The 15,310-nt window shown below is 38.0% G+C and overlaps 1 protein-coding gene across 1 annotated transcript in view; it reads left to right on the top strand.

The window, feature by feature from the left end:
• The window catches only part of PLEKHA5 (pleckstrin homology domain containing A5), a 149,283-nt gene that overhangs the window by 87,775 nt on the left and 46,198 nt on the right, over positions 1-15,310 (top strand). The window contains 4 exon segments of the mRNA XM_042779230.1: positions 5,512-5,616; positions 7,704-7,776; positions 10,736-10,836; positions 11,777-11,892. Coding sequence (XP_042635164.1) covers positions 5,512-5,616; positions 7,704-7,776; positions 10,736-10,836; positions 11,777-11,892 — 395 coding nt within the window.

Below are 15,310 nucleotides of genomic sequence, written 5' to 3'. Positions count from 1 at the left end.
ATTTGGAAGCCAAAGTGTCTCAAACCAATTGTCACCATAGCTGTAACTTTTGTCAGGTGTCTCAGATCTAATGACTTGCACCTACTCAAATTGCGCTTTCTGATCTGTGTGAACAGCAAAACCTTGAGTGGCTGCTGAGGCATTGTTGCCGAAATTGCTCCATCACAAACTATTGTCTGGATTTCTCCAGGTGAAACAGAGAGAGTTGGAATTGTGTGCAAGAAGCAGTGGGAGAGGTGGGAGGTGACCCTGTGCTAAACAGCAGGTGACATTGGACCAGAAGTCCTAGAAAAATTCCTGGTAAATGTTTAGGGGAATTCTAGGGTCACCTTAATTTATGTTTTACTTCTCCATTCATGCAGTTTCTCAGGAGGTTAAAGTAAATGCCCAGGTGTTCTTACCAACTTTTAGGTTTATTGGATAAAGCTGATGAGCCTATTGTGTGCATTTTTAGTTTTTTAAAAATAGTTTTCAGCTTTCCTGAGAAAGAAGTGCACTTGCCACAAAATTAAGAAGTACCTTAAGTTTTCTAGGAGCCCAAGAAAACAGCTTTGATCAGTGATGACAGACAAGAACTGTCACCCTTCTACCCAGTAGTTAACAGTTAAATAAGGGGAAAACCCTATACTTTAGCTAGTCATTGAAAATGTTAACCCTGAGAAGTGCTTTTTCAGCAGATTAATCCAGCCTGCAAGGGAAAAATAAACTTTTGGAATGCGTTGTAATTGAGCAAATTCTTTAATGTCAGAAACTTGGATTGAAATAATTGACTTACCATGTGGTAAGAAACACTGCAAAGTTCCCTTAAGTGCATTTTGGAAACTTTTTGTTGTTTTAAATATTTCATGAGGCAGGAAGAATCCTTGATCTACGTTAGAAAACTTACTTAATGAGAAAAGTGTCTTAATCTATTAATGTTGCTGGGGGGAAAAATAGAGAGTCACAGATGTATTCTGAACAGTAACAAAATCCATCTCAACTTTCATATGATCATATTTAAGTCCATGCAGGAAAACCAGTTTCAAATACAACAAACTAGAAAACCCCCAAACAACAACAGTAAAAAATAAAACCAGCTAAGCCCTAAAACAACCAAGCAAGCAAAAAACCCAAGGTAATTTCTTGTTAGTCATAACAGTGATGTAGAATGCAATAATTACATAGCTAGTTCTCTTGAAATTCATTTTCTGGGAAGCAATCTCAGGTTAAATATGCAAAATTAATTACAATTTAGGAACATGTGTCTTACATTTATCACACTTCTCTTTCAAAAGAGAAGTTGAAAATGCCTTTAGCCTAGTGTTTGTTTCACAGTCTTTGAGAAAGAAATTGAGATTTCTATGACCCAGTTACTGTGATTTCTTTTACTTTCATTGATTAATGACACTTGAGTTTCCTGTGAAAATAATATTTGGAAAAAATAGGCTGCTGTTCTACTTCTCATTCCTCCTATTCCACTTACTTAAATGCCCTTAAAATCTTAATATGGTTATTGTGGCTGTATATGTAATTACTGTACATCAGTTTTCAGATGTGAATTTGTCTGAATTAGTGCAACACCATTTAAAAAGCATTGATTTTGTGAATGTTGGCAAAGTAGAACCACAGCTAATAGCAGTCTGCCTTTTCTGACAGCTATTCAAGGGTAATGAGTTGAATCCTTTCTAAAGATGACTGTGTCTAGAAATGGTCCATGGGTTGTACCTGGATACAAAACTGATTTTCTTCTATGGTTTTACTCATGTCTTCAAACAGTACAGCCTGAAATCTTTCACTTCTGAATGTAATAGATAGAGGCCTGGTGTATTGTAGCACAATAAAACAAAAATAAACTGTTGGTGACGGAACTTACAGAGAATTAATTACAAAGGAGGAGAATGCTTGGTGTGGTTGCCAAACCAATTTTTTAGGTGGTTTTGTTTTCAGAGATAACTCGTGACATCACACCTGATAGTGGAATGGAATGAGGAATGGAAAAAAGTTTGGGGTGCAAACAGTACCCCAGGTTTCAGACAAAATTTCAGACAGTGAAGGGGTATAGGTGAGAGTTCTTCCTTGTACTCATGTCAGTAGATAGGGAACTTGGAGAAGTTTCTGTTCTGTGTCAGAAGGACTCTCTGGAGTCTAATACTGTTGCTAATATGAGTTGAGTCAAAAATCGGTTCCTGCCCAGTCTTAATTCTAATTTTCCTTTCCCACTGTGTAAATGAGGGGGGCCAAATACCAAATTATAGCTCTGTTAAGTGCTGCTTATTTCCAAACATGGAGCCACTAGCACAGATCCCTGGCTGTGAAAACCCACGGGCTTCAGATTGCTACAGAAGAATTTATTTTCATCTTTCTGTAGAATTAAGAAATTGGTTTTGTAGTTGTCTTTTATTATCTTATTTTTCTTCCAGCTCTTAAAATCACTACCTAGACAAACAGGATTATATGCCATAAATTGCTTTTTAATGTGTAAGGTCATTGCCAGCCACCCTGCATGGCTCAGATCTGCTGCTCCTCTTTGCTGTCCTGATTATCAGCAGAATAATAAGGTGAACACTTTGTTCACAGAAAGTGGAGAAGCACCAACAGTTTTAGCCCAGAAACCCACTCAGCTCATGGAAAACTGCAGCACTAGAAGGCACCTACCAATTGCCTACAAAATCCAGAAAGTAGCATCATGTTGTTTTGCGGTTTGGAAGATAATGTATGCCTTGAAGACTGGAAACATATTTTTAAACAAAAGTTGAAAGTAATAAAGATACAGACTTGTACTCTCTGAGTTTACATGCAGAAAATTTCCTTACTAGCAGGGTTCTCAACCTCTGTTTTTCAAATTTCCATGCAATAAATTTAATGTTAATTAATGACTTCTGTGCTAGTTGTGAAGCTAGGAAAGAAGCCTCAGATAAATCCTGTGTTTTTCTACCAGTTGAGCAGAGAGAAAAGCCATTTGCAGGGTGGCAGTGATGCCATGTGCAGCCCCAGATGCTGCCTGGACTGTTGTCCACACTTCAAAACCCTGCTGAGTGTTTGCTTTATTCAGTTTTGGAAAGCAGTGAATATCACTGGCTGGACATCCTTCTTCTTTCTCAGCAGTGGGTTTGTGCAGGGTTCCTCCCACAGGATCTGGTTTTGGAGGCATCTGATTGTTTTGGGGTTTTTTTGCTGTGGGGTAAAAAGTACTTGAACCCTTCAGTTTTTTTTCCCCTGTCACAGTTTGAGATAATGATTTATATATATAAATATATAATATTTATAATATAAATATATAAATATATATTTTATATATAAGAGATGACAGGATGGCCAGGGATCCCAGGCATAACAAGAGGAGGAGGTGATCTGAAGTCTGAGAACTCATAATTAGTTTATGTGCACACCTTTAGTGTTTCAATACTCCAAAATACTCATTGTCTTAAGGTTCAGGGTTTGTTGTGAAGTTATTCTCTTTATGTGGTGTGTGGCAAAATAATTGCAGTTACAATTAGTCATCTAAAGTGTTCTCTGTATTAACTAAAATTAGAATGCACTTGTGAAGCTGCATTTAATTAAAGGAGGTTTGTATTCACAGCTGGTAGGATGTAACCCATTAAAACTCTGCTCTTAGCTCAGTGAAATTGGAGTCAATATGGATTTTCATCAGACCCACCTTAGAGCTGTCTAAATTATCTGAGTTTGTTAGGCTTGGCATAAGTGGTTGGTTGTCTTCAGAAGCATCCTTAATGTGTTAGCTGTTTTTACAAGTTTAGGAGTTCTGGAGCACTCTTGAGAGGTTCTGAACCTTTAATACCTAATATTAGAGTAGTTATGAGTGTTATTAATTATTTGTGATCAAAGTGTCAGCACAGCTTTTGTGAGATACATCAATATAGCAGTCATACAGGTTAGCAGGGAGAGATGCAGTTCACTTTATAACTGGATTTTTGTATGTTCTTTGTTATACATTCCCTTTTCACATCTGGATGCCATAATTCTCTTAGCTTCTTACAAATCTTTATCCATTTTGCACCCATATAATTTTTCGGAATAAAATGTGTAAGTTTTTTACTAATTTTTTGTTAATTAGGTTTTCAATTGCTTGCCCTGTCTTGCTTTCCAGAACTGAGTCAAATTTTTGTATCTCCATGGGAAATTAAAAGCACTCTGATTGTTTTTATATTCCCTCATGATTCCTGCAGAACAGAAATACAAAACATCCTTGTTTCATTGTATTGTAGACTCTAGGAAAGCACACATAATTTTTGCAATTTTTTTTTTTTGCCAAGCAATATTGTATTCATCAACTAATGACAAAATCATTAACATCATTATGTGCATCATTGACAAAAGCTGCACATAATTGTAAATTAAGTTCTCAGTTGATGATTTTTAACCTGCTGTGGGATTCTCTCTGAAGCCTGTGTAAAACCCAGCTCAGTTCAGTGATGCACACAGAGAGAATTTCTGTAGGGAAACCCCACACCCTCATTTCCAGCAAAACCTGAGTGGTTGGTTGGCATTCCTCCTTTAGGAATTTTGCAAAACCTCATGATTAGTCCCAGTAGCAGAGATAGGGAGGCTGAAACGCAGGATTATATTGTCTCAATTCAAATGGTGGATTTGAGGCAAACACACGAATGCAGCTTTAAAATCTCACTTGAACTTTACTTCTGCACAGGGGTGTGCTTTGTCACATCTCATGGTGGCTGAGGCACCAGTTCTTGCAGAATTTAAAACACAAGTAAATGTTCAGCTTGTTTAAGCTGCAGAACTAACTTTCTAAATGTAGGCTGAGAAGAATGAGGTGTGAGTTGGCAAAGCACTGCAGGTTTCTTTGTGCCTTTTCCAATTTCTTTTGGTTATTCAAGTAGAAGGATGAAATCTAAAATGCTGTATTTTCCCCACTTCTCTTAATCATATGTGATCATTGCAAAGTTGTAAAAAGTATAAGCAACAGCTGATACAAGCTCTGGAGTTTCATGGAAAGGTTTCTAAGTAAACTTTAAAATAATGAATATTCAAACCAACCAAGAGATCACAGAACAAAGAAATAATACTAAAAAATGAGTTTATTTTAGGAAAGGGAGAATTATAGCTTGTTGGAATCTGAAGAAGTTTTCATGTGTTAGGTCAGTGTTGGAAGGAGAAAAGAGTGGAATTTCTTGCCCAGGTGATGTAGTTTTTCATAATTAATGATAGCTCTGTGAGTTTACTTCTCTTCCTACAGCTCAGTAGGCATTCTACCTACCTTAGAAGGTCAGATATGTGTTTGGTCGGGTTTTTTCTTGTCTAAAAAAATCCCAAAACATCTCTTAGTACTTGTCTTGGGGTTTATCTTCATATTCTCTACAGAAGAAAAAAAAGAAATGCTGAAACCAGCAGAACCATTGCCATAATTATTTACCAAAAAAAAGAATGGAGTTTGTATTGTGCAGTCCCCCAGAGGAACACATATAAGAAAAAAGATCTTAAAGAAAAGAGAAGTGTTTTGATTTTTCTGCAGTTACTGATGTCATGGTTTCTTTAACGTTTAATTCAATGTAGACATCACGCTCTTCAAAGAAGGTTCATAATTTTGGGAAGAGGTCCAACTCCATAAAGAGGAATCCTAATGCACCAGTTGTCAGACGAGGCTGGCTCTACAAACAGGTACTCAGACCCTCCTCACCCCCTTCCTTTTTATTCCCTCTAGTGTGGCACAAAAGGCAACCACTTCTATAAAATACAATGATAGCAATAGTACAATGAAGCTATACACTGTTAATTAATTAATTCCTTACTGACTGTCAGTCTGACACAAATCAAGACCCCATACAAGTGAAGAGTGCTTATTAATTAAATAGCTGATTTCATTTCAGCTGCATTGAGATGATTGGACAAGGGTGTATGACCCAGAATATTGGGGTTATTTTTCTCTGAAAGCAATATTTTTAATTAAAAAATTGTAAATGAAGCAATTTCTTCATAAAATTCATATAGATATGTCTGTTTTCTTAATTCAGAGATAATCACTAGAGATTATTTTAGGTTTTCCCATGGAGTGTAAACTAATCTGAAGTATGTGCTCTTTAGTATTGGGACGGTGTTCTAGCCTGCTGCAGATTTGCTATTCTGCAATACCAGGCTACACTTGCACTTTTATTGGTTTACAGGAAATCAGAATGCAGTAGCTTTATTAAAAAAAAAAAAAAACAAAACCCATTAGGCCATGTTTTTAAAATCCACCAAGACCCCTTAAGAACTCCTAATTTAAACTCAGCTGAGACAAATGTGTGTAATTTTGATCTACATTGTCATTTACTGTGCCTACTCGGATAGACTGGAATGACCTGCATGTGTTTCTGGGGGCTGGTGATGAGTCAGTCTTTTAAAAACTGCTCAGATAATAAGATCTAGAAGTGTCTGTTTAGTGGAAGATTTTCCCAGGTTTAGACAATCCTGTGGTCTCTACTCTTCTTCAACGCTGAGAGTGAGAAATTCTCACAAAGGTGATTTTGTTGCTCTTTTTGGGGCACAGAGTCAGAGTTGTCTGGGTTGGAATGATAGTGTGGCACAAGCTGCCCTGCTCAGGCAGGGGCACAGAATGATGGCACAAAATGATGGCACAGAACACAGAATGGTGGCACAGATTGATGGCATGTGCTGAGCTGGAAGGAGACATCAGGATCATGGATTCCAGCTCCTGGGCCTGAGAGTCTTGGACAGACTTTGTCCAGCTGGGCTTTGAATGTCCTCACAGATGAAGGCTGCACCTCAACCCCTCTGGCAGCTTGTGACAGTGTTTGATAGCTTGAAATACAAGACTAAAAATTATCCTGACTTTTGTTGGCCTGGGGAGCTACCCCAAAAACAAATCCACCCCACAGTTTTTCAATGTAGAATCCCTCTTCTCCATTGTCACAAAACCGATTTACTACAAGAATATTGCTAATTCACACTTACTCTTCTTCTTCTTGGAACAGATTAACGTATTTATTAAATCAGATTCTGCCAGTATGTGTGTGCTGCAGTGCTCTGGCTTATTTGCACTGCAGTAGTGGTGGATATCTTTCATTCTGAGTTGTGTGGTGTAAACTGGTTATAAGCATAAAAGAAAATTATACTTTCACAGGAATAAGCTTTTTTTGGGAAAAAAAATTTGCTCTAGGTATATGGGTGGTAGTAGAAGACAAAGTTCGACAGGGAGTTTCTTCAGAAAACAGAGGAAGATGTACCTGACGTGCTCTTTAAAAGAAAAAAGCTTCTTTATTTCTTTAATTTTTTTAATTAGTTAAAATGTAGATTGTAATCTCTGGCATGCCTGGAGAAAAGAAGAAATCTCTACAGCTGCCTAAGAGGAGATTGCAGTGAAGGTGATCTCTTCTCCCAGATAACAAGTGACAAGACAAAAGGGAAGAGCCCCAAGTTTTAGTTGGATTTTGGGAAAAAGTTCTTCACCAGAGCTGGCTGCCCAGGAAGGAGTTGGGTGGCCAGTCCTGAAGGTGTGATGACACGTGTTCTTGTGGCACTTGGGACATAGTTTTAGTGCTTGGCACAGCTGGTAACTGCTGAGCTAAATGGTTTTTCCAGCCCAGCAGTGTGGGATTGGTAACTCCCTGTCCCTGCTGCTGGTGTGCAGCACAGCTCAGGAGCAGGAGCACTGGGGCCAGGCAGGGCAGTGAGCTGCCTGCACCCACAGTCCCCTGTGCCCTTTTGCTGCCCCAGAGCCTCTGACCTGACCCTGGGCTCTTTTGCAGGACAGCACTGGGATGAAGTTGTGGAAGAAGAGGTGGTTTGTGCTCTCAGATCTCTGTCTCTTCTATTACAGAGGTAAGTTCAGCTCCTGGGGGCTTCCTTTACTAATTCTACTGGGAGCACATATATTTTGAGACACCACTCAAATGTAAGAAAGAAGCTGCTACTTAATGGATTTAAACAATTGTATAGCTGCTACTGTTATATTTTTTTTCTTTCTTTCTTTCTTTCTTAATTACCAGTTTCACATAATTTCTTCCTGCCTGCCAGGCTATGCTCCAAGGGCAAACCCATTCACAGCCACCTCTGTCACTGAATTCTGGGTTGTAGTCTTCTCATAGCTTCTGTTGCTAGAAACCAAGCATGTCAGGTTAAATCTGATTTTTATGTGAATTACAGAGCTGAAATGAGGATAGGGAAGGGATATAGTGCAGGGGGGCTGGAACTCTGCCTTTAGAGTGATAAAGAGGATATATATGCCTGTGGGAACTCTAATCAGTGTTCATGAATACTTGGAAAATGAAACATTGTTCAATTCCATACAAGTAGAAGTCTCTGCTGTATTTGGAACAAAAGAATCTCGTAGTGCCTCATGTAGCTAGATGAGACTTACTTTACATTGAGCTGCTTCTCATTCCAGCCTGGAGTTAGGCAGGGTAGTGATCCCTTCACCACTGCAGATAGGAACTGGAGTGCTCCTGAGGAGAAAAACAAACAGGACTTGGGCACAGGGGAGCAGACAATGCTGAAATCAAGTGTACAACCATTTCAGCTGAGAGGGAAGAGCATTGCACAGCATGGCAGAATAGAGGAATGCAAACGGGGCCATCTGCAGCCGCCAGGGGGTGAAAGGCAGCAAAGGAAACTTTGGCACTGTAGAGCTGGTGCTGGTGCTGGTGCTGAAAGCAGAGACTGATGAGTTGAAAATAGTGTTCTCTGAAAGTGCAGCACAGATCCAATCAAAGGCAAGTCAGGCCTGAAACATAAAAGCTCTGTTTGCAGCTGGTTTAGTTAACAAATTCTGAATTATTCAAATGTGATCATTAGGCTTTGTTTCTCATAGTTGGATAAACCCCTGCTGAGTCAAAATCAAGCTAAAATTCCAGTTGTGGAGGCATCAACAGGCTGGGACAGTTACACTGTATTTGCCTACATGGTCATTATATGTCTGTGCTTTTTGCAGGTTTATTTTAAATATGTCTTCAGGCTCCTTCTTCAAAAAGTTGTAAAGAAAATGCTACATTCTAGTTGCTTTAAGAGCAAATTAAATTGAATTTAAGCAAAGCACTGCACAGGAAGTTTGTCAAAACACAACAAGAAAAGCAATAAGCAAAACTGACAATAAATAAAATAAATGCAAACAGCTCTATCATCTTACTTTTTATTTTCTACATGTTATTCTGCTCAACAATCTGAAATACAAGCAGAATAATCTAAATGGTTTTCATGATAAATGTAGCTTTTAGCTATCACTCCATAAAAAGTAGTTAAAACTGTTAAACTGGAATTAAATGTGTGCATTGGTAGTCCAAAATGTATTAGAAGTGTGTGCTAAAATATAAAAAGCTTTTACTCTGAACCTTTTTATGTTTCTGTTAATTCTGTCTCAGATATTAAAAAATGAAAAGGGAGGGTCATGCACTTACTCCCAGAGCAAACCACAGACCGTGGCTGTTTGGTTTCTTTGGTAAATCTTACTGAACTTCCAGAATTGTGTTACCATGTTAGCAGCTGAAATAGAATTTATAGATGAAAAAAAATATTTTCTCACAGCTTAGAACTTTTTCTGTTCCCCCCAGGCATGAAGGACTATATCCACTTTCAAGATTCTTGTTGGCACAAATTAAAATTCTTGGGCCAGGGCAGATCTGCTCTTGTGTGCTCTTCATGCACAGCACACAAGTAAAGCTGGGTATGGGGCAGTGGGATGTGTAGATCAAAGCAAGATGATTGGAAGCAGATCTTTAAAATCTGGAACTGGAATGTAGCAGCATGTCTTCAGCAAAGACCAAAGTCCTCCAGACATGCAGCTGTTCAGTGAAACAAAAATGCTAAATACACATACTTGGTCATTAGTCAAAATATGATCTAAGAAAAGAGAACTTTTCCTCCAAACAGAAGTCCTAGTAAAGTAAACCCCAATATCTGCAATGTGTGTTGGGACAGGGCATATTTTTGTGTGTGGCTAGCAAGGAGTTAATGTTTGAAGGGAAGGTGGGATGGTTTCAGTCATATTTAAAGGCGCTGTTCAGTTCCTGGAAGTAAACCCACTCCATTTCTTTCCTGCCTTCTAATTGGAATAAATTTATGCTTAGCTCTGCAATTAGATAACTATCCCAGAGAGCATAATTTTTACATCTGATTTGTCATCTAAAATGGCTGGGCACAGCTCTCCCCATATAAATAACTTAAATGAAGGTTCTTGCTTTTCAAAGTCTTGGGAGTAAATGAGAACCTGGAAAATATTTTTAACTTCACACATAAACAATGGTCTTGCCGTGCTGTTTAAGTGTATTTCAATTGTACCAGTGTTAATTTTTCATTGAAATTTTGCAATACCCGTTTTCATCTTAATTTCACAGATAGGGTTATTTATTGTGGGCACTCCCTTCAACTAAGGGAAGTGTTCTGGGGGACAGTCTAAAATACTGATTGTGAATAGAAGTTCTGTGCATGAAATGCAATTAAGACTGACTTTATGAATTGAATCCAATTATTCCTTTATTAAACTATAATTGGATTTAAAAGCTGGTTGTAGTTTTCAATTAAAATGTCTTTTTTTTTTATTATGATCTGTTGATCTAAAATTTTATGTAAAACAGGGTTCTGGGAAAAGGGTGTTTGTTTTGTGGGAGAGCCTTTTTTTTTTTTACAAATTATCTGAAATGTATACATTCTTAATAATGGCATGTAATTGAGTGTAAACTCTTTGTGGGAATTAAAACTATAATTCGTAATTAAATATTAAAATGGAGGGATGCATGCAAGTGCTGTGTGTGCAGAGGTGTTCTCTAACCCCAGTGTGCATTCCCAGATGAGAAGGAGGAGGGAATCCTGGGGAGCATCCTTCTGCCCAGCTTCCAGATCTCTGTGCTGTCTGCTGAGGACCACATCAACCGCAAATACGCCTTCAAGGTGAGGGACTCAGCTTTGCCAGGTTCTGGGTCTGAAGGCACACAGCCTGCTCACAAAAACTCGCTGTACAGTTAGTAGGTAAAAAAGGATTGACAAACAGGCTGATTTCTGCATAATAGAGTAGCAAAAGTTTCAAGTGCTTGGCTTGATGTCAATATAGACATAATTACTAGAGTGGGGAGATGGATGGATGTCACTTAATAGTGTTTTCTTTTTTAGTTCCTGGATCTTAAATCCTGTGTGGTCCTTTAGAATTATAAACCAGCATCTGCAGCTGAACTTATCCCACTAATGAAAGCTCATTAGTTATTTAAATATAATGTATTTTTACACATAAATATAAATAAGAATTTATTATCACTTAAATCATGATATTACATGAATCACTCTTAGGAGTGTTTCATGACAATCTTAAATCATGATATAAATTACTTTACTAAGCATTTTGTTCTGACTTTTTTTATTGTTGTTTTATGAGCTCCTTTTGGCACTTTGTTTGGTCTCCTAACCAAGACATCATTTATTTACTATGGTAAGTACAAATTAAAGCTTTTTGTATCATTCAGACTACCAAAATCTATGCTAAAAATCTTATAAATAAGAAATTATATTAAACTCTATTAGTGAATGCTCAGTATAAGCTTTTTATAATTACATATATTTTGTAATTATAAGAAGAAGAAATTTAAGGGTTTTTTGTTTAATGTATTAATGAAGAAGCAGCTATGATTGAAAATTAAAGGCAGTTATTTTGAAAACATGAATTCAGTGACCAAGAAACACTGCAATGTTCCTTTTGATTTTTTTTTTTTCTGATCATATTATTTGCCAAAATATTATTAGATAAAGCATTAGACTGAATATGCAGTAACAATATTTGCCTCTCTTCTTTTACAGAATCTCACATTTTTATTGCAATGACCATGTCATTTCCAATCAGGCAGCTCATCCAAACATGAGGACCTATTATTTCTGCACAGATACAGGGAAGGAAATGGAGTTGTGGATGAAAGCCATGATAGATGCAGCCCTTGTGCAAACAGAGCCTGTGAAAAGGTAGTGTGGATTGACAAAACAGTGACACAGTGCATTGCTGTCTTGTTTAGTTTGATTTGTTTAATGAAAGGGTGGTTCTTAAAATAGAACGTAAATTAGCTGAAGTGATTTTTCCTTACATTAAAGATCCCTTACTGACTGGACTGTGTTGGATAAAATTTTGATGTAGCAAAAATAGTCTAAGTTCTGTTCTGAATCTTGATTGTCAGGAGCTAGAAATAAAAAATGGGCTATCCCTTATCCAGTGGCATCAGAGGAAGTGCAATGACAAATAACTGTGTGCAGGCATGTTTGACTTCCCTGCCCTCCTGCCTGAATAGCAGCAGCAGCTCAACTGGTGGCAGCCTTTGGCTCAAACCTGTCATAATCCTCAAATTCACAGCTGCAATTTCTGGCTAAATTAACCAGTTGAACCTGTGGGCAACGTGTGGGGAGCCATTCTTGTTCATCATTAAGCTGTCATCAGATTGATGCTTACCTGATCTAGAGCCTTATCTTCCTGTGCCCCTGTGTTGACAATGAAAAGCAAATTATCACTGGAAGCTTTGTGTTCTCAGAGGCTGAACCCTGCCTGCTGCTGTCTCTCCACTGAGAGTAATTTTCTCTGAGTGTGGTCCCTTGGGTCAGCTCCATGGCATCTCTAATGGAAACCTCATCAATTGGAAGTTTAAAAGCTCCTCATTATTGACAGCACAGAACTTATTGCTGATGGCTGCTGTCACTTGATCTATTTTCCAGTCTGTTAGTTCCTGCTACCCTGGAGCTAAAGAAAGTCAGCAATGCTGAGAAACTCTGAGTTTAAATAAGTAATAAAAAAATGTCATGGGCACAGGTACCAGAGAGGTTTAGTGGTAAAAAACTTTATCTGAAAAATCAGGTTTGTATTGCAGATACAATGGTAATTTACATATGGAGAAATTATTAATAAAACCAAATCAAACCCACTTCACTTTGAACAAAAATCATATATCAGTAGTATAAACACATTGTGGAGGAAGGGGATCATTGTCAATCTTTTTCTGAACCAGTGAAATGACCTTCATTTGATATTTGAATACTGAATATCTGCCTGCATATCACAGGCAGAGCAGGCTTGCCAGCAGCCAAACAACTGTCAGAAAAGCAACTTATATAACAGCATCTTGTGGGCTTGATTCAGGCAAGAAACCTCAGAATCAAACAGTAGTAGATGTGACCTCTTTGAAAACTTCGTTGGTAGCCTTGAAATAATTACTTCAGAGAAAATAGATTTCAAGACCAAGTCTCAAAGAATTCCATATCTGCTAGCTATAATAAGGAAGAAAACCCTAAGACATCTGTTTTCTAAAGAATCCATCTTTTGGCTGTTTCTTAGGTTCTTAAAATGAAACATAGCAGGATATGATCTTATGCAGAAGAAATACTGTTCTTTCCCTGTAAAAATCTGTTAAGTATTATGTGTCTTATTACCTCATCTCTAAGTAACCTAAAGTTTGGCATAAAGGGAGCTTAAGCATAAATTATTTTGGTTCAGTCAAGTTTGGCAGTGCTTTTATTTCTGAGTTCTGTGTTTTTAGAGGTTCTGACATTACACTGAATACAGTTTTCTAACAGACTAGGTGCTTGCAATACAATAAATGAGTAATTAAGAACTTGCTTCCTTAAATATTCATGTAATCTGATGTTGGGCCACTTAATTGCCTGTTAATATAAACTGCCCAATGATAAATCCAGAGTTTTTTGCAGAACAGTTCTTCAAAACTAGTAATCAAGATACTTCACTGCTTATGGTACTCGGGAAATCAGATCCAACAGGCTGTTAAACCAAATCTTTTAAATAAATTCAGCACCTTTTTTTGTGTCTGCTTTTCTGTAGATGTGAGTTCCTTGGAGAAGATAAAGAGAAAAGGAATATTTAAAACATGAAGTTGGTGGGAGGGAAGTTACCAAGTTTTTTTATAAACTACTCTTCTACTCTTTCCACACATAGTTAGCCACATAAACCACAAATGAGATAATCAAGTGAGAAAGTAAAAATGTACCTGATTCTCTTAGAACTGGTCTCTGTTAACAGCAGAAATATTCCCTTCTGATGTTTAGATGCAGGGAAGAACAAATAGTATTTGACCCTGTTGACTTAATTGTAATTACTCCTTTCTAAACAGCTTTGATTTTACCTAGACAGTACATTCAAGTTTAATAATGTACTGAGAGACATATTAAAATAATCAAACCAAATACTTGAGTCAGTGGGGAGCTGTTGAAGCTTATGACTCAAAATAAGATCTCAAACACCCTCTCTGGGTGCTTGCTTGTGTTTTTGGATGGCAGTGTCCAGCAACACACTGATTTACCATTTTACCCTAAATGCTGATTCTCTGTTCTCCCAGCTTGGAGTGCAATTCCTGTCCTTTCACTGCCAGCTTGTGTGCTGCAGCCTTTCTTTCTCCTCAGTGATGCAGCAGGACTAAGAAAAGATTGCTTTTTTTCCCTTCTTGTGTAGTTACTTTCCAACAGCCTAAGCCAGGCTGCCAAAAAAGCACTTGTTAGCATAGAGACATCCACAGTGGGGGCTTGCTGACGTCAGTATGCTTGGGCAGGATGGCTTTTCCTCTTCAAATGCCTCTGCCTTGCTTTGGTAGATCACAGTCCCCGTGTCCATCTGATAATTAATCACATGCTCCCCCCTCTGCAACCCTTTCTGAATTATTTCTTTATATAAGCCAGCAGAAAATAGTACTTTTTCTGTACTGCACATTGTACATATGATTCCTTTTGGGTTGCAGAAATCTATAAATTGCATTCAGCATCTGCTGAAAGACCCGTGTTCAGTGCTCATTCTCTTCCCCTTCTCCCTGTCCTCAAATAGCCTGCAAGCCTTGTTGGGTATGTCTTTGAGAGCTAGCTATAAATATGGAGCCAAATATACACATGGATTGACGTTCCTTACATTTGTTTCTGGTAGTTTTTTCCCATATGGATCCTTTACTGTGGAAAGAGATCCCTTGGTCACACAGGGCTGGCTGATTTGGTTTCACCAAGAGAGCCCAGCAGTGTGTTTGAGTGTCAGTCCTTCAGCTCTACACCCTCCCAGAGACTGTAAAATGGAAATGTTTGGCTCTGCTATGCATAACCATAGCAATGAGTGATGCAGCGTGAGGCTGCATGGGAAAACAATTCTGTGATTTTGGGAGTTGCTGGTTTTTAATTAAAGCACAGTGGAAAGTACTATGGGAGTGTGAATTGAACACTAGGGATACCACTCTCCCTCTACCATGGTTTTTCCACCTTTTCCTCTGCTCTAAAGCCACCTGAGAAAGATTTATAAAAGTTTTATATTATATAATGGGGTGGGTTGTGCTACTGCGACATGCTCTGTTCAGGATTATTTTCAATGTAGGCTTTGTATTCATTTGTAAACTCCAGAGTGCTGGCAGAA

This window comes from Catharus ustulatus, chromosome 4, assembly GCF_009819885.2.
Source record: "Catharus ustulatus isolate bCatUst1 chromosome 4, bCatUst1.pri.v2, whole genome shotgun sequence".
NCBI lineage: Eukaryota > Metazoa > Chordata > Aves > Passeriformes > Turdidae > Catharus > Catharus ustulatus.
Note: the sequence above shows the minus strand (reverse complement) of the source record. Positions and strands in the feature narration are given on the sequence as shown.